Here is an 18,358-nt window from a genome sequence, read left to right as displayed (position 1 = left end):
CGTCACTCCACAATGACATTTCATACGTTCACAACTTTTTCTAGGCGGAATACTCCATTAGGCCATGCTGGTTCTGCGCATGCGCAGTCGAAACACTTCGCAGAGCGGGTCGCGAACTCTGACCTCCCAGAGATGAACTGATTTCGGAAAAATATCAAAACATTGGTGTTGTGGTGATAAAAACCAGCGACACGGTAAGAGTCTTCGTTCGGTGAGCCTCATTTACAGCTCCTACACCAGTTTCACGTTCGCGAAGCAGCCAACGCGGCGTTTGTTTAGTCGCGTGAGCCGAACATTGACGCCGCGGCTAGCGTGCTAGCTAACTGTCGCCCGCGGTTAGCCTAGCTGGCTAACGTTTAACGTTTACGAGCAGCGAGCGCGGATAAACCCGCGAACCGTCCGCTTGACCGAGTCTGTTTAATCGGAATCGCGAACGTTTCGTGCTTCGCTGACGCGAGTTTTGGCCTGCCGGGTGTTTTCATCTGACGGCTGGTGTCCGTTATCAGTTAGCCACTCTGCTAATACGCGCGTGCACTTCCGTCTCGAGCGTTAACTGCGGCGCTCGCGCTCCGTCAAGTCGGTGTGTAAACAACAACAACAACAACAAGCCTTTTAAACCTGCCGTGTGGAGTTATTATTATTATTTATGTGGGGAGGACGGGGAGAACCGGGTGAGCACCGAGCTGGCAGCGCCGGGCGGAGGAGAGCCGTAACCCTTCAATGTTGACCTTTCACCCAGCAGGAACAGATCTATCTTCATCTTCATCTTCCGCACCACACTCCTCCTCTACTTTCATCCTCTCACCTCCATCTCCTTCATCTCTACGATCCAGCGTCAAACACAAGATTGCTGTTTCAATTAAGATATCGAATCAGTGCTGTGCTAAGCTAACTAGCCGGCATGCTAATAAATCAAACAAATTAAAACATGTTTTGGTGTCTAGCCAGCTCACCAGTCTCCATCATTTACATCATGTACATGTACCAACAACCAGGGTGCAATATTATTGTCTCGTGTGGATATGTGAGATAAAACTGTTATTGAACGACATTCATTGCCATCTATTTAGTCATAAAGTGGTAAAGGAAAATGTCTTGGGTATTTTCAGACATTCGTACTCAAATGTGTCTCCATGCTACCGAAATCATGATGCCAGAAACCTCTGGAATTTACAAACTTCCAGATTAGGTAATAAAACTATAAGTACCCAACATAACTCCTATGTGATAATGGTAGGTAATGTTTTACATTGGTGTGGGTGTATTTGTTTTCTGTAATTGCAAATGTTTGACCGAATCAGTGTTGTGTTTGCTTCTCATTATGCATATTGTGTGGATTAGGGGTGTGTGTACGCTTATGTGCGTGTTTCTGATGGGGAATATTTGAGCCAAAGCAGCGTGGGATCATAACCATGGCAGGAGAAAGTCCCAGAATCCAGCTGGTGTCTGCAGATGGAGGCCTTCAGGTAATGCTCTGCAATACTTGGGCATTCTTGCCTACATCATTCTTTTAAAAGTTGTACTCTATTCTTTGTGAATGCGTACTTGAATTCTTTGCATTCAAATATATGTGTGTGTGTGTGTGTGTCAGATCGTGACAGATCAGCAGTTGGGCCAAAAGGTACAGATAGTAACCGCGTATGACCAAGCAGGAGCTGGTAAACAACAGTTCATATTGGCCAATGTGGACTACCCCAACCAGGACAAGGTGCTTGTGAAGCACGAGACCTCACCTGGAAAAGTCATCCTCACCTCTGCTGATGGGTCAGCCGTCAATCAACTGCTTTTCACCTCACCTGAGCTGGCAGGGCAACAGATCCAGGTAAAGGTGTTAACAACATGAGGAAACCTTTAGGGTCACTTCATGTTATTATGTCTGTACAGATATTAGAGTTTCCAGTGGAACATGCCGAAATATGTTCTCTGGTAACCGACCAGCAGTATATCATGGATCCTTTTTGTGTTGTGAAATAAACGATGAGCTGAATTGGTTTTAATATATTTGTTTTTAATTTTTTCCCAGTTTGTGACTGAGGGCTCAGAACAAGGCTCCACCAAGCCTTTAGTAGAATACTGTGTAGTGTGTGGAGACAAGGCCTCTGGTGAATATGCACACACACACACACACACTTTCATGCTAGAAAGGCATCTTGTAATACATTGAACCTAATGAGTGATATGCTTGCAAGATGCTAAGTCATTAGGTAGATTTAGAATACTTGATTTGTATGTAGAAACAATATTTTGTAAAACTAAAAGCTCAAAAAGCCAAACCCAGCAACTGGGCCACAAAATTTGAATAAACCACGGTAATAATACTTTAGTATATTTACATGAATATAACCACATAAAAACGATTTGTGAGATTAAGGTTGAACCCCACATAGATGTAACCTAGTTAACAGGCCTAGATTTCTCATCAGCCTTTTGTTTTTCTGTGGCATGTATATGCGGTAGATTTCTTATGGGTTTTAGTGTATGCACCAAAACATTTGAGATTCTCACAACATACCTCTGACCTGGAAACAGCTGTTTCATGAAATAAACACAAGACCGCAGCATTAGTAGTACCCAGTGGACTGCACTGTTTGTCCACTTTGCATGTACACGACAGGATCTTTCAGCCTTCACTACGATTAAGATGTTTTTGGTATACCAGTGTGTAAGACCAAGTAGACCAGTTTAAAGTGTCGTGCGTCCTTTCTCAGTTAGCGTACACACACATGCCTTCAACTGAACCTCTTTCCGTAATCTGACAGAAAATTATATAAATACAAATGATTGGTTTATTTATTCAACCTGTTGTCTTAATCCCGTCATTCACTTTGATGGCGTTATTGCGTGTACACTGGTGTCGTGAGTGGGGACGCGCCATGTTCGTTCATTCCCTCCTCCGTTCTGTCTGCGCTGCAGGGCGTCACTATGGGGCGGTCAGCTGCGAGGGCTGCAAGGGCTTCTTTAAGCGCAGCATCCGCAAGAACCTGGTGTACACGTGCCGCGGCTCGGGCGAGTGTGTGATCAACAAACACCACCGCAACCGCTGTCAGTACTGCAGACTGCAGCGCTGCATGGCCCTGGGCATGAAACAGGACTGTGAGTCTCACCCACGTCCCCAAACACAGACTCACGAGCACACGCCTCGTCATGTCTCTAACACGGACAGATTGTCTCTCACTTATCTGCTTTCTTTCCCACACTTCTCTCTCTCTGTCTCTCCCTCTGTCTCCCTTTGTCAGACCCACATGTGTTAAACACCCATAAGGCGCTGATTTTGTTGCTGATTTATAACAGTCTTACTGGTTACGCTCTTGAAAATCTTTATGTATTGCACCCATCTTAAATATGCATATGTCCTTTGATTTATTGTGTCGCTTCTTTGGCGTGTTACTGATATACTGTAGATTCTTATTTTGGTCTAAATGTTTGTATTTGGTAACATGAGTTGCCATACCTGTGCTAACCCAAACCCTGTGCTTTTCTCAGCTGTGCAGTGTGAGAGGAAGCCAGTGGAGGTGTCGCGGGAGAAGCCGGCTAACTGTGCCCCCTCAATCGAGAAGATTTACATCCGCAAGAACCTTTGCAGCCCCCTTGCTGCCATGCCGACCTTTGTCAGTGATAAGGAGACGGCCAGGTGTGTGTGTGTGCGTCTAACAGACAGCACGTGTGAGATCAGACATTGATTTTTACTGGCCTCTTAATTTAATCTGTGTGCGTGTGTGTTGCTGTCCACAGGTCTGCCAGTCTGTTAGACTCTAAAATGCTTCTGAACATTCAACAGTCTCTCTCCAAATTAGACAACACAATACTTATACCTTCCTCACCAGACCAGGTAACACTCCATCTACATTCACGAAAGTTATAAAATGCATTTATTCTCAAAGAAATAAATAAAAATGTCATTACGAAGTGTTGCCTTGAACTATGTTTTAGTCAGACCTCATTGTGTGCACACTACATTAGCATCCATTACTGTATATGTAACACCAGGGTCTGAAATGAATTCCTGCCAAGCACCAAAGATAACTCGGTGATCTATTTGCTCAGTCACACCATGACCAGACCCCCAGATGAACCGCCTTCGGGCCTCACAGGAAATCATTTAGACATTTAGTTTTGTCCTTGTGGTCCTTTATGGCTTTATTGAATTCCTAACACACAAGTCGTTATACATTAAAGGCAAATCTGTTTCTCAGTTAAGAAAATAGGAAAAAGGGGAAGCTTTATTTGACACACTTTTAGGCAGTCTTCACCCGACACAGGTTGCATCTAATTTAACCTCCTTTTGCATAATGATGAACACAGTTTCAGTTTCAAAGTCATGCAGATAGCCGATGGAAACCACACATTAGTGGTTGACCAATGTAGTTGCTCTAATGTTGTTGCTTATGCTAGTGTTTTGCTTTTGCAACTTGGGTTTGCAGTACAGTGCAATACATGATAACAAATGAGACTATTATTGAACCTAAACAAGTAATAACAGGGTACATTCCAAACATAATACATATATATATAATGTGTGTGTATGTGTGTGTGGGTGTGGGTGTGTGTATGTGTGCACTCGCGCACACTATTTCGCACTAACATCTGCCCATAGAATGGTGAAATAGACACACGGGGGAGTACTGACCTCCCCCACAGCAGCTAGATCAACCTTACTGCCTACATTGGACCTCTAGACATTCCTTGATCGCCGGCTTACTGTCTTAATACGGCGGTGATGGGCCGGATTAATCGGCCAGAAACTCACGCACGCGTCTGTTGGTATTTCTCTGTGGGCTTCTTACCTTCTGATAAGTGATATCAGGTTTTCATTGCAGTGTTCAGGTCAATGAATGTTTAGTGGCAATTTAGCCACAATTCACGTGCGTTTTCCTTTCACCTTACTGCTTCTGTTAACCATACTGAAGAATGTTTAATGACACGATGGTGCAAAATAGATCTTTGCACAGGAACATCTTCACATTATGGAGGTGGCACGGCTAGCTATAGACTGGTCTTCAGGTACATATCTCATGTTGTAGAGGAATAAATGTCTCGCTAAATAAGAGTTAGCAGTTTGGATGCTGGATTTTCATATTGTTGATCCTTCTCTACTCATATAATACACCATACATATTCATAACCTGTTTTTCTCCTTTGTGCAGTTGTTTCAGATTTCCTTAGCATGTTTAATAACAGTATTTTTGTTTGTTTTTAGCTTTTATTTGGAGGAAGAGTATAATATAAATAGAAAATGTTTCAGAAAAATGTGTTTCAGTAGATGTAAATAGTATCCTAGGATAATGGGCTGGTGTTTTCCGCTAACACAGTAATCACGTCAGAACACCCTCTAACCGATCACACTTCCACACGTGCCTGAGAACTGGCAGTCGCAGGGTTTTAGTATCTTTGCTTTGTAGCTTCTGCATGAAAACACGCGACTCATTTGGCACTTACTTAAGTACATTGGCATGTAGTTACTAAGTATTCATTCCCGAGTCCCACCATAACTGCCAGACCTGTGGTAGCCTGTTTTCTACTTTGGGGGCAGGGGTGTGCCAGCACAATGATATATTGAACTGGCGACAGCGAGTGGTTTTAAGCATCAGAACAATGTTGCACTGTAAATTCATTTGCACATACAAACAATGACAATAGCTCGGTAGTCTAAATTTTTATTACATTATTTTTGTGTCAAAGCTATGCTGTTAGATTATATATAGAGATATGAAGAAGCATTTTGTGTACACAGCTGATGGTGGACCTCTGTTCATATATAGATTAAACGTCGAATCTGGAAATATATTAATCTTCATGAAGATGAATATTTTGGGTAGTGATCTTGGACCTCTTGAAATGCACTTACAAATTGAGTTCTGTTATTATTAATATCACTATTAATGAAGTATTCAGTATTGATGAGGAGATCTGTTGTTGGGTAATACAAAAGGCATGGGTGTTTGGCTGGATCATTTAGACTGGTAAAATAAAAGAAATGCTTTTTGGTAAATTTGATCATCTATTGGACCCCTTAGCAGCAAAGCAAAAAGGCTAATTTCAGACTCTGTGTAACATTATCTGTGTCCTCTGCCAGAACGATTCGTGTCAAGGCGACCTGAGTACGCTGGCCAATGTGGTCACATCTCTGGCCCACATCACCAAGAGCCGGGAGGTGGCGGACAGTAGTGCCGACCTATCAGGGATGGAGACCATGAGCAACGAGGATGGATCCATGACTGATGTTCAAACAGATGAGCAGAACTCCAACGAGATCACTCGGTAAGGGCAGACACCTAGTCCCTTTGATGGACAGAAAATTCACGCAAGTGCTTTTAGTAACCTGTGTGTGTGTGTGTGTGTGTGTGTGTGTGTGTGTGTGTGTGTGCAGGGCCTTTGACACACTGGCAAAGGTTCTGCAGCCAGAGGAGAGTGGTGGAGAGCCTGTGGAGGGGGGTATTCCTATGGGGACAGAAGATCAGAGCGCCGCCCTGCTGGAGCTCGAGGGGCCCCTGCTCTCTGACATTCACGTGCCCTTTAAGGTCCGAGGCCACAACTCGCCTGTCTTTTAACCACAAAGACGGTATCGGTATGACCAGCTGAGGAGAAGCCTTGGGCAGTGATGGCTGATCTAATCTAATCTAAAGCTGGTGTGCATGTGTGTTCAGCTGATGATGCCGTTGCCTGTGCCGGAGTTCCTGAACCTGAACTACATTTGTGAGTCAGCGTCTCGCCTGCTCTTCCTCTCCATGCACTGGGCACGCTCAATCCCTGCTTTCCAGGCCCTTGGGTAAGTGTGAGTGGATGTGCACACACACTGGTGTTCATCATCTTTCTGCTAAACTATTGTTGCTCCTTATTGCATATCTTATTGTTTTTCATTTTAAAGGGATTTTTTTTTCTCGCTTTTCCTGTGTTCTGTTTTTCTTTCTGTTTTATCTATGTCTCCCCATCGCTCTCTCCTCTCTCTCACTCTCTCTCTCTTTCTTTATAGGCCAGAAAATGGAATCACTTTAATAAAAGCTTGCTGGAATGAGCTGTTTGCTTTGGGCATGGCTCAGTGTGCTCAGATCATGAATGTGGAGACAATCCTCACTGCAATTGTGAGTCACCTTCAGAGCAGCTTGGAGGAAGGTAAGGGACTTAGTGTGGTCTACCGTAGACGGGGAGGGTTCACTGTGGTGCAACACTCCCCCTGTAGTGATGTTTCAGGAGTTAAATTGAATGGTCACGTGTGTGTGTTTTCTAGAAAAACTCTCCGCAGAGAGAGTAAAGCAAGTGATGGAGCATATCTGGCGGATGCAGGAGTTTTGTAACAGCATGAGTCGGGTGAACCCGGACGCCTACGAGTACGCCTACCTCAAAGCCACTGTTCTCTTCAGCCCAGGCAAGGGAGAGCTCCCGTACACAGACAATGATGGAGAGAGGGGAAAGGGACGATGCAGTTCTCAACTGTGTGTGTACATGTGTTTGTGGGTGACCATTGTAGATTATGCTGGAGTAGACAGTACTCTTCAGATTGAGAGATTCCAGGAGAAGGCGTACATGGAATTGCAGGACTATGTCAGCAGGGCCTATCCAGAGGACACTTATCGGTAAGATGCTCATATTCTTCAGATGTCTATAATCTGTTCAGCTGGGAATCTCGTCTGCAGTGGCTGCACACCTAATTAAACTTGTTCAATCTGCCATTCCCTGTTGATTACTTATACTGAGCGTTTTTCTACTTGGTTGGAAAAACCTGCAGTAACCAATCTTGGCAGATAAGATTGCCTACACTGTCCTCATATTCTCATATACACTTTTATCACTTCTTTCTGCAAATTGTAGAGGATTGCAAATGGTTTTTCATTCTACTATAACATTGAAGAATGCAACTGAGGAGTCGCTGTTTCTTGTACAGCGGTCAGACTAGCATTAAGCCAGTAGCAGTGAGTGAGTGAGTCTTCCTGCTAATCTGTTGTGCACTGTAAAGAATAAGATTATAACAAATTTAATTTCCTTTTTCCACCAAATATCACATTAAGTTTTCAGATATCAGTCAATCTCACCTGGAATCTTTCCCACAAACAAATAAGTAAATATATCTTGAATTTGTGCCTGAACTATTCCTCGAGGCTGTTTAAAACCATTATCTTTCTCTCTCTCCTCTCTGTCTCTTTCCGTCCTCCCTCCCTCCCCTATCCCTCCCTCTCTCTCACTTTCCCTCTCTCTTGCTGCCTCCCTCTCTCTCCCTTCTCCCACCCTCCCTCTCTCTCTTTCTGTCTCTCCTTCAGTCTGTCAAAGCTGCTTCTCCGTCTGCCTGCCCTGCGCCTCATGAGTGCAGCGGTGACCGAGGAGCTCTTCTTTGCCGGCCTCATTGGAAACGTCCAGATTGACAGCATCATTCCCTACATCCTCAAAATGGACTCCACCGACTACAACAGCCAGTCGGTCAACACCACAGAGTGACTGGCTGGATTCCTCAAGCATACCCAGTCAGCTTCAGAGTGGTAATGGCCAAGCTACTGGACCGTGACCTCACAGCCCTAAAACTGACCTGTTGCCCTTTTTTTGGACTCCGATATAAACAGCCAAATAAAATGTGGCCATTTGAACGCAACAACAACAGACAGGTACATTTTTTGCAGACAGGTACATTTTGGAGGTCGAGGACATTGTAATTAGGACCGCTTTTTAAATTTCGTTCGTATGAACTGCAGCGCAGCCTTGTATCGGACAACGGACACCGTGAGCCATGGGGCGCTCTTGGTTGGAACAGTTTAGACTTCTGCATTCAGGTCCTATGTTTGAGAACGTGGAGGTGAGATGTGTGGGAAAGACTTCATTAAACATTTGTTTGGCTTGGTGAGCATTGCCCATTTTGCATTCTAGAGTGCTGACTCCTGTATGTATATGAATTGTGTATATAAGTACAATAAATGTCAATTCTCATAGAGAGAACATCTTGTAATTCTGTTATTTGCAATCTTGTTACAAGCAGTCATGCTGTCTGTGCAGTATCATAACATTTACTAGTACTTACATGAGCATTATTTTTTTAATGACAAATCATTGAATCACATAGCTGTGTTCATTCTGCCAAAAAGCTAAATGTATTCTTTGTTTTATTTTATTTTTTAGATATTTTAACTTAAATTCTGCATATACTCCAGCTGTCCCACACCACAAGATATTTTAATTCAAAGGCCTTTTTTGTTAAACGGGTTTGTTTCATTAATAAAGTTAATCAGTAAATCTGGCAACATACACTACCTTCATGTGTGTTGAGGTGTATAAAAGTTTAAAGATGAACTTTTTGAAACAGCTTTGTATTTCATTGTATAGATAGTACAGCTGAACACAATAGTAAATATACTAATAGATGAAATTGCACTTGGTAGTACTAGGTGAGAAAGCGTTTTGTAATAAATTAAAAAATTATGAATAAAAAATATATATATATATTTTTTTATTATAACGTTAAAAACTAAACATTCCCAGATATTCTTATCAATATTTGTACTAACTTACTGGTTTTTCTTTTTTCTAGTTTAATTCTTTTAAATACTACTTAAATTCATTATATTTATACTACATTCCGACAGCTGGCTAAACTTACGAAAAATAAATAAATATTAATAAGTTAAAAATAAATAAGTAAGCCTACTAAACAAGTAAACTAAGCCTGTCTACACAAGTAAACTGACCCTGGAACTAAGGGTCGTAAAGACAACTCACACTGTTCCCGGTCGGAACTTTATTTGTGTAGGACAGTCCCCCCCGCTTTTAGCGTCCGGCTGCTATGGCGGAGTACGTCAACGTATTTCGGAGGGCCGTTGGCCAGTTAACTGGACACGGCGGGGTCAAGGGTCTGGTCCTGCAGTTCCTGAGGTAAGAGCTGAATCATAATATGTGGTAGCAATATGCAGGGGAAAAGAGCTGCAACTAAATGTAAGAAAACACAGCGATAAAGCAGCACGTCCAGATGACCTCTCTAAATATGTGCTAGCTAAGCTAGCTAGAATCTGTTTGAATGCTCTCTGGTGCATCCACAAACTCTGACTGTAATACAATTAACAGGGTGAATGACCTGAAGACCGGAGCATTGGTCGGGATCGACAAATACGGCAATAAGTATTACGAGGACAATCGGAATTTCTTCGGTAAGGTCGGAGAAACGTTATTGCGCTGTTGCACCTGTTCACAGAGATGAGTTGAGGTTTCCATCCAACACTACTGTCCTTAGCTGCCCAGCGAGATGTACAGTACTTGAAATACCTAATGTGTTACTTAACCTAAGTACATAGTACTAACTATGTACTAACTATATTACAACTGGTATTGGTTAGAGTGATTCATCCGTATGACATGTAACAAAAATTTAAGCTCATAGTGCACCAAAACTATATTAATGTTACCTGATGTGGTTTATATTGATTCGCTGAAATGCAAAAGTTGAGCCCCAGCTGTCAACGGGAAACTGTAAATCAGTGATTTGTAACCTGTAGTATGTGGTTAAGAGTTTAAACCTAGATAGTATCACCCTTTCACTCTGCCAATGAACCCTCTTCTTTAAAACTGAACTTAGAAGACCTCACTAATACCTTTAATTCAACATGCTCAGATATCCTGGATGATATAGCTCCACTTAGACTTAGAAAGCCCAAAGCTAAAAAACAGCCCTGGTTTAACACTGAAACACACTCACTTAGACTACTGTGCAGGAAAGCAGAGCGAAACTGGAAAAAAGATAAGCTCCAAGTTTCATACGAAATTTTTAGGGATTCTTTGGTCAAGTTCCAGCTTTCTGTGAAGTCGGCCAGAGCTAAATACTTTTCAAATTTAGTCTCTACTCACTCAAACAATCCTAGGGTTCTTTTTAATACGATAAACTCGATTTTAACACCGGCTGATACTTATATATCTTATATTAAAGAGTCTCCAGAATCATGTGAGAAATTCTGTAGCTATTTTTCTGACAAAATTCAAGCTATCAGATCAACCATTCCCTTATTGGACAATGCGATCCTTGAGAATCCTGCCTGCTCTGCTTCTTTGTCAGAGTTCGACCAAATCTCTTTGTCCCTGTTGACTAAGATTGTGTCTAGTATGAAGCCGGCCACATCTATACTGGACACCCTTCCAACACGCCTTTTTAAAGAAGTCTGGAACACTATCGGATCTAGTGTATGCGCTATTATAAATTCTAGCCTCTTAAGTGGACTGGTTCCTTTGTGTTTCAAGCACTCAGTAGTTCAGCCTCTTATTAAAAAACCTAATTTGGACCCAGCTGCCTTGTCTAGTTATAGACCCATCTCAAAATTGCCGCTCACATCAAAAATCCTGGAAAAGGTTGTTTGTAATCAACTTTCTTCCTATTTAGCAGAGAATAATATCTTGGACAAGTTTCAATCAGGTTTCCGAGCTCATCACAGCACAGAATCAGCCTTACTTAAATTAACGAATGATATCCTCCTTAATTTGGACCGTAATTCATGTGTCGTTTTAGTCATGCTGGACCTTAGCGCCGCTTTTGACACTGTCGATCACGATATTTTAATAAAGCGTCTTAACACGGTGGCAGGGGTCCAGGGGAAAGCACTAGCTTGGTTTTCTTCCTACCTAAAAGATCGCTCTTTTGCTGTCCAATTAGGTAAGTCAGTGTCATTATCATCCCCCATTGCTACTGGTTTGCCACAAGGTTCCATCTTAGGCCCCATTCTCTTTTCACTTTATTTAGTTCCTTTAGGTTTAATTTTTAAAAAATATGAAATCTCGTATCATTGCTATGCTGATGATACTCAGCTATACTTACCACTGAAACCGGGGGATACGCACTCTCTAAACATCTTGTCAGCGTGTATGAGGGAAGTCAAACTATGGCTAACTAAAAACTTTCTTAAGCTCAATGAGGACAAAACAGAGGTTGTCCTGTTTGGCAAGCCTGGTAATATTGAATCCTTCAAAAATAATCTGAGTTGTCATTTTCAAAATTTATCTCATTGTGTGAAAAACCTTGGAGTTATTTTTGACCCAGCACTTAAATTTGAAAAGCAAATCAACTCCGTTGTAAAATCAAGTTTTTTCCAATTACGCCAAATTGCTAAACTTAAACCGATTTTGTCATTTAAGGATCTCGAGACTGTTATTCATGCTTTTATCACAACACGCCTTGACTATTGTAATTCCCTGTACATGGGGGTAAATTAGTCCTCTCTGGCCCGTCTGCAACTCGTTCAAAATGCAGCTGCTAGACTCCTTACCGGAACAAAAAAACGTGACCATATTTCTCCAGTCCTGGCTTCATTACACTGGCTTCCTATCAGGTACAGGATCCATTTTAAAATCCTACTGTTTGTTTTTAAGGCTCTTCATGGTGTGGCCCCGCGGTACATTTCTGATTTGATTAGTCCATATAATGCAAACAGGTCTCTTCGGTCTTCTAACCAACTACTGCTTAAAATTCCCACCTCACGTTTAAAACATAAGGGTGATAGGGCTTTCTCTGTTGCTGCCCCAACTTTGTGGAACTCTTTGCCCTATGAAATTAGATCAGTGTCTTCAATTGAGCAGTTTAAATCGTGCCTTAAGACCTATCTTTTTTCACTTGCTCATGACTGCAAGTGATACGTCAATCAGTTCAATAATGTGGTTTATGGTCTATGGCCTTCTTAGTGATTTATCTTATATTTTTTATTAGATTTTATTGTAGGTTCAATTTTATGTATGTATATGTGTATGTATATATGTATGTATATACGCTATGTACATATATGTATGTATGTGTATATGTGTGTATATGTGTGGGTATGTATGTGTATGTATATGTATATATATATGTATGTATATGGGTGTGTGTATGGATACTGTGTATTCTTTTTTAATCTGTTGTACAGCACTTTTGGTTAGCCTCAGCTATTTTAAAATGTGCTTTATAAATAAATTGAATTGAATTGAATTGATATTGCAACACAAATTATTTTTTTTAAGTATGACATTTCTCACATGTCTTATCACAAATAAGTCATTTGTATGAAATAATTCTTGGTCCTACAGTCAACATTGAAAGTAAAGTATCTGCATCTTGATTTGGGTGGTTTCTCCAGGCCGTCACCGATGGGTTACCTATGCCACAGAGATGAATGGAAAAAGGACAATGTGGAATCTTGATGGCAGCATGGTGCCTGCAGAATGGTAATATGCTGCCACACTTTTTAATAATGTTGTAACACGTCTCTGTCTGCGATATTTTATACAATGGCATCCATCTTGTGTGAGATGCAGTGTTGCGAATAACGCCGTTAAAAATAAATGCGTTAGGTAACGGCGTCATTTTGTCAGTAACGGGATAATATAATTAATTACTTTTCCTGTCGTTACAACGCCGTTGACGTTACTTGTCATTAAAAGCGGTGCGTTACTATATATTGATATACTAACAGTAATGCGAGCGGACCGCTGCCCAGGCTAGTGAGGAGTAACAGATCTCAATAGGTCACAGTTCTCGGTGGAACACCTGTTTAACTTAACAAGTCAGTAAGCGATTGGCTAAGGCAGCGTTATGGTAGCCAATCAGAGCCAGTGTTTTTACACGCGCGCCGAAGCACGCCAGTGACACGACACAAACGGAGAAAAGGCAGAAATGGCGAGTCAGGAGCAAGCAGAGGAAAAATGAGCGTTTTCAAGGTATAAATATATATAAACATTATTTAAGAAAATACTTGAAGTTCCTGAATGTCTACCAGACTGGGTATTTGATTTATTTAATTAAGAATAGAGGTTTTATTGTTAAGTTTACTTCTGTTGTGAACAAACCAGTTGTCTCAGGTTGAGAGAATGTAATTTAATTTGATAGATGTAAATGCACTTTATATAGTGTAACTGTTTACTTTTGCTTTTATTTTTTACAAAGATTTGGGATTTTAAAGGATTTTATCCTGCACTGGTCTATGGATGTGCAATAAATATCAAAAGTTAAACACATTTCTGATCTACTCATTTTAACTGACTGTAAAAACTGCTTTTTCAAAAAAATCCCTATTCATTGGCATATAACTTTTTTTTTTTTTACTGTAACGCAAATAGTTACTTTCCCTGGTAACTAGTTACTTTTATTATAGAGTAATTCAGTTACTAACTCAGTTACTTTTTTGAACAAGTAGTGAGTAACTATAATTACTTTTTTAAAGTAACGTTCCCAACACTGGTGAGATGTGCATCCTTTTAAAAGTGACGAGTTGCACTTAGTCTGCTATTGATGTCTGACTGTACTGTCTCTTTATTGTCTCTCTCTGTCTCTTGAGGCATCGCTGGCTGCACTGCATGACTGATAACCCTCCCACCACTCACCCTCCTGAGCCCAAGAAGTTCCTAGCGAAGGTTCATCAAATCAACGTGAGTGGGACTGCAGATTGTTATGTCCCATATTCCACCACCTCCAAGAAGATCCATGAGTGGGTGCCCCCCAAGGTCAGGCAGTAGTGGCGCTTGGACCTCAGTGACCATCAGACTTTAACCCCCATCCAGGTCCCATCTTCTGTCTGAGCATTCTGTAAATTATAGCTGACATTTGTAACTGTAAATGAATAAAAACTGCAAAATGCCACTGTGTCTGTAGATTTTGTTACATGAGAAAAAAAATTTATATAATGAGGGAGTGAGAGTGTGTTTGTGAGTAGTAATGACTTCAGAGCTGAGAGATGTTCTGAAGTTATCTGACATGGAGAGAAAGTGTGCATTAAATATACAAGGTTCTCAAAGTCTCACAAATAGCTCGGCTTTGTAGGTCTTGTGGTTGGAGGTGTCTGTTAACTGACAGGATGGTGTAGTGGGGGCAATTCAGTCCTTCCATGTTTTTCAATACTTCCTGTATTAGTTTTGTGTTACATAAGAAGGTTTAACAAAATGAGTGGGCCTGGGTCTCTTAATTGCTGGTCATCAGTGCTGCTGACAGGAAATAGATCTGTGAATTTCATCTGTGATCTTCAACACTTGATATATGAAACTTAGGGTGTTGTGATCTAGTTGTGTTATTTTAGGTGCCAGTGGTTTTGTGAGAAATCCATATTAAAGGTACTCTTAAAGCTGGGTTAGGATTACAGCTGACCCTGCAAAATGAACTGGTCTCCAGCGGAGGGCGCAGTTTTCCATGTTTGAGCATTTTGCTCAAGGCAAAATGAGACTTCTCATCAAAACAAAACAAAAAGCATGCATCAGCAATTGTACAGAAAGAATATGCCATGTATATTGATATTAAGGTTTAATGATGCAAAAAATCTTGTCACCAACTGTAAGAGCTTGTGAAGCTTGCTCCAAGGCCTGGAAGAAAACTTGCATTCTGAGTAAACCTTTGGCTCAAGTGCAAGGCCTTGAGCTTGCCTTGTTTACCTCGTTTATATATCTTGCTTGCCCACTCTTTCACACATACACTGTCTGTAATGCCCGTCTGAAGACATTAATTATGGATGCGCATTGCAGCGTAGCGCGGTCTCATGCCGAGAAGGGGGTTTAAATTTTCATGGCCCTTCAAAAGACACCTGTTTGCCAATGGACAGCCTAGGACATTCTGGTCAGTGGACACTAAAAACTAAAGATACATCATGGATATGATCATTGCTGTCAATGTTTTTGCAAAACATTTTTCAGGATAGAAGTGACTATTATCTTGGGTAATAATAGGAAAAGTATTGCTCCAGTGTCCATTGGCACTAATGAGTAAATTTACTGGTTTAATGTGAACATTATGTTTAAAAATGTATTGTACAGTATAGACATTTGCCCTCATTCCTAGACACCTCATTTGGTAAATATAGCACCGTCCCAGTTAGAGCATTATGTGTGTTCTCTCTCATTTGCTCATTCACTCACACTTCCTTTCTTCATCAGGACACATCACACTTCATGCATGTGCTATCGTAATCAGTACAGCATCCTGAATGTTTTTGCAAGCTATGTATTGATATGAGCCAAACGAGGCTTTTGATGGGGCACAGTAAGCATGATTTGTTTTATTTTTGTTTTGTTTATTAAACATGATTTTATTTAAGGGACAAATGGGGAACACACTTTATTCAACACCTGTCAAGAGAGCTTGACATTTTGGTGATAAATGTTTTGTTTGTTCCAGTATAGCTGAGATTTGCCTGATGTGCCTTTGGAAATGACAAAGATGTCATTCTCGCAGATAAAACCATTTTCATAACCAGTTGTAATGTTAAGAATGCTTGGGGAATTTTCGAAGTTTCTGACCAACCAGGCAGGTCAGACCACCTTTAAAAAATGTACGTGCACACAGATAGCTGTATTCATCCATAATTAACCAGCATGTCAGAGGAATCTAAATCATTAATAAAGTGGCAGCATGATTCTAAATCAAATCACCATGGTTATAACAGAATAGTCAGTCATCAATCTAGACAAAACAGTGTCTCTACTGACACAGTCAATCTGTTTGTGTGTGTGTATACACACGTTTGTCAGCTCATTTAATCTCTTTAATCAGAGGACAAAAAATTCACTGCAGGAGGGCTCGGTGGACAAAGGAACACAGGTTACGAGGTTCAAATCTCCTTTCATCCCTTCCTGTTGGTGTGTTTGGCACCACATCACCATGTTCATTCCATGAGCAGCAATAAAATAAGCAAAAATAGTGCCATTAATTAATGGAGCAGGAAGTGGAGAAAAGTATTACACATTGCGCAGAACCCTTCACTTGCAAACGCTATCCGTTATTCTTGCTGTCTAATAGTTTTGAAAAGCATCATCATGGTGTCTGCCTTTTAAAGGTTTTGCCTGCCCCATTTTTATGCATGACAAGTTTTTCTAAGGGCTGTTAAAAGCTTGATTTAATCTAAATGGCACTGGAAATGTCCTCTAATGGCAGTAAAGAGCCTACAGTAATTCTCCTAAATTAGTTTTTGCACTAACTGGCAAAATAACATGTTACAGCACACTAAACCACTGCTAACTTGTTTGGGGGGTTTGGCATGGTGAGAGTAGTCAGGAATTATTTTTAGTGAGGTTTAGCTGAGTTCCTTAAACCATGTGACTAAGCTAAAGAGACAGGAAGTTTTTTCAGGAAACAGGGAAACAAACTGCTTTTAGGTCCTCCACAAACGTGTGTGTGTTTGAGAGAGAGAGAGAGAGAGAGAGAGAGAAAGAGAGAGAGAGAAAGAGGGAGGGGGAGACATACAGATATTGAAGTTATAAGAAATGTAAAAATAATTTTACATAAATTTTAATTGTGATATGGCAAACCTCTAACATGCCCCCTTAAAATAAAAAAGATCTCCGTATGTCTACTATGCCTATGTGCAAATCAATTATGCCTTAATATAACTGCATTGTTCAACATTATAATGGTGGAAATTTCCACAATGTGACAGACTTTCAAAGAACTGTAGCCAACAGGGCCATTCATAACATGTCATGTATGCAACAAGATATTGCAGTGCAACCAACAATTTAATTAATTCAGCTATTTAAGCTGTTAATGTTAAATACTGACCCACTGACCAAGAGTGATCAGCATGACACTGGACATGTGGAGAAATACATCAAACACAGTTATCCAGGCAAATATGGACCTCCCATATGTAACATCATGTTTACACTGAAAATACATAGGCTACTCCAATAACTTTGGTAGACTAGTATAGTTTTGTAGAAATATGTAGTATAGCTTTGGTACAATGGTAGAGTAGAGTTTTGTGAGTATCCCAGTGCCTTTGGTAGAAGGTTGTTTCAACAAGAGGCCAGTTGTTTCCATTGGCAGACACTTATGTACATTATTCATACAGTTCCATTTTCATCTGTGTTCATATGTCACAGATTTAATCTAATAAATACACATTTCCTCACCCACGTGATTGGACTCTGCCAGTGAAAAAGCTATGAATGGGGTGAATCGTCTGGGTGATCCGTGGGAGTGGACTGGATAATGGAATTTGACCTGCTGTCAAACATCTGATTAATCCAGCACACACACAAACACAGACACACAACCTGTCGTTTTATGCAAACCGGCTTAACTGGTGTGTGTGTGCATTTATATCATATGGCTTAAATATCATTACGCATTGCCCAATGTCCGGTTGCTCTCTGGTGATGCTGTTTCAGTTTGAGGGCTCTTTTAACACACGTGTGTGTGTGTTACTGTGTTTTTAAGCTAGTTCAAGTGATGGCTTGATCTGTTGTCCTTTCATTACATTTCCCCCTACAGTGTTGTATTCAGATGAGATTACAAAGGATTTATGCAGTGAGAATACCATTCGGTGCTGGGGCTGCACATTCTGAACTGAATCACATATTTGGAGAATACTAGAGAATACAGCAACTTAACTAAAATTAAATTAATTATCACAGCAATGCAACATTTGAAGTTAAACATTTGAACTTCCAC

The 18,358-nt window shown here is 40.8% G+C and overlaps 2 protein-coding genes across 3 annotated transcripts; both read left to right on the top strand.

Annotated features, from left to right (window-relative positions):
• The first annotated feature begins 47 nt into the window (after window positions 1-47).
• nr2c1 (nuclear receptor subfamily 2, group C, member 1) lies at window positions 48-9,225 on the top strand. Of its 2 annotated transcripts, XM_077004701.1 has the most exons (15): window positions 73-194; window positions 1,110-1,189; window positions 1,342-1,466; window positions 1,592-1,822; window positions 2,024-2,102; window positions 2,914-3,093; window positions 3,484-3,631; window positions 3,733-3,829; window positions 6,074-6,258; window positions 6,368-6,518; window positions 6,645-6,766; window positions 6,971-7,110; window positions 7,226-7,363; window positions 7,466-7,571; window positions 8,253-9,225. In XM_077004701.1, exons 3-15 carry the CDS (start codon window positions 1,413-1,415, stop codon window positions 8,425-8,427), a joined length of 1,806 nt encoding a protein of 601 aa, XP_076860816.1. In that variant the 5' UTR covers window positions 73-194; window positions 1,110-1,189; window positions 1,342-1,412; the 3' UTR covers window positions 8,428-9,225. The 2 variants fall into 2 exon arrangements, with proteins under 2 accessions (XP_076860815.1, XP_076860816.1); XM_077004700.1 differs by lacking the exon at window positions 1,110-1,189 and having other exon boundaries at window positions 48-194.
• A 466-nt stretch (window positions 9,226-9,691) lies between these two features.
• On the top strand, window positions 9,692-14,560 carry ndufa12 (NADH:ubiquinone oxidoreductase subunit A12). Its single transcript, XM_077004697.1, has 4 exons — window positions 9,692-9,849; window positions 10,039-10,121; window positions 13,065-13,152; window positions 14,262-14,560. Exons 1-4 carry the CDS (start codon window positions 9,761-9,763, stop codon window positions 14,437-14,439), a joined length of 438 nt encoding a protein of 145 aa, XP_076860812.1. The 5' UTR covers window positions 9,692-9,760; the 3' UTR covers window positions 14,440-14,560.
• The last annotated feature ends 3,798 nt before the right edge of the window (window positions 14,561-18,358 follow it).

Source organism: Brachyhypopomus gauderio, chromosome 5 (genome assembly GCF_052324685.1).
Source record: "Brachyhypopomus gauderio isolate BG-103 chromosome 5, BGAUD_0.2, whole genome shotgun sequence".
Taxonomy (NCBI): domain Eukaryota; kingdom Metazoa; phylum Chordata; class Actinopteri; order Gymnotiformes; family Hypopomidae; genus Brachyhypopomus; species Brachyhypopomus gauderio.
The sequence above is the reverse complement of the archived record's forward strand: the minus strand, read 5'-3'. Positions and strand labels throughout refer to the sequence as shown.

Coding starts and splice junctions, on each gene's coding strand:
- nr2c1 (XM_077004700.1), top strand. CDS start 1,413: ATGGCAGGAGAAAGTCCCAGAATCCAGCTGGTGTCTGCAGATGGAGGC. Junction 3,094..3,483: donor CCTGGGCATGAAACAGGACT/GTGAGTCTCACC, acceptor TGCTTTTCTCAG/CTGTGCAGTGTGAGAGGAAG. Junction 6,519..6,644: donor ACATTCACGTGCCCTTTAAG/GTCCGAGGCCAC, acceptor ATGTGTGTTCAG/CTGATGATGCCGTTGCCTGT.
- ndufa12 (XM_077004697.1), top strand. CDS start 9,761: ATGGCGGAGTACGTCAACGTATTTCGGAGGGCCGTTGGCCAGTTAACT. Junction 9,850..10,038: donor CTGGTCCTGCAGTTCCTGAG/GTAAGAGCTGAA, acceptor TACAATTAACAG/GGTGAATGACCTGAAGACCG. Junction 13,153..14,261: donor AGCATGGTGCCTGCAGAATG/GTAATATGCTGC, acceptor CTGTCTCTTGAG/GCATCGCTGGCTGCACTGCA.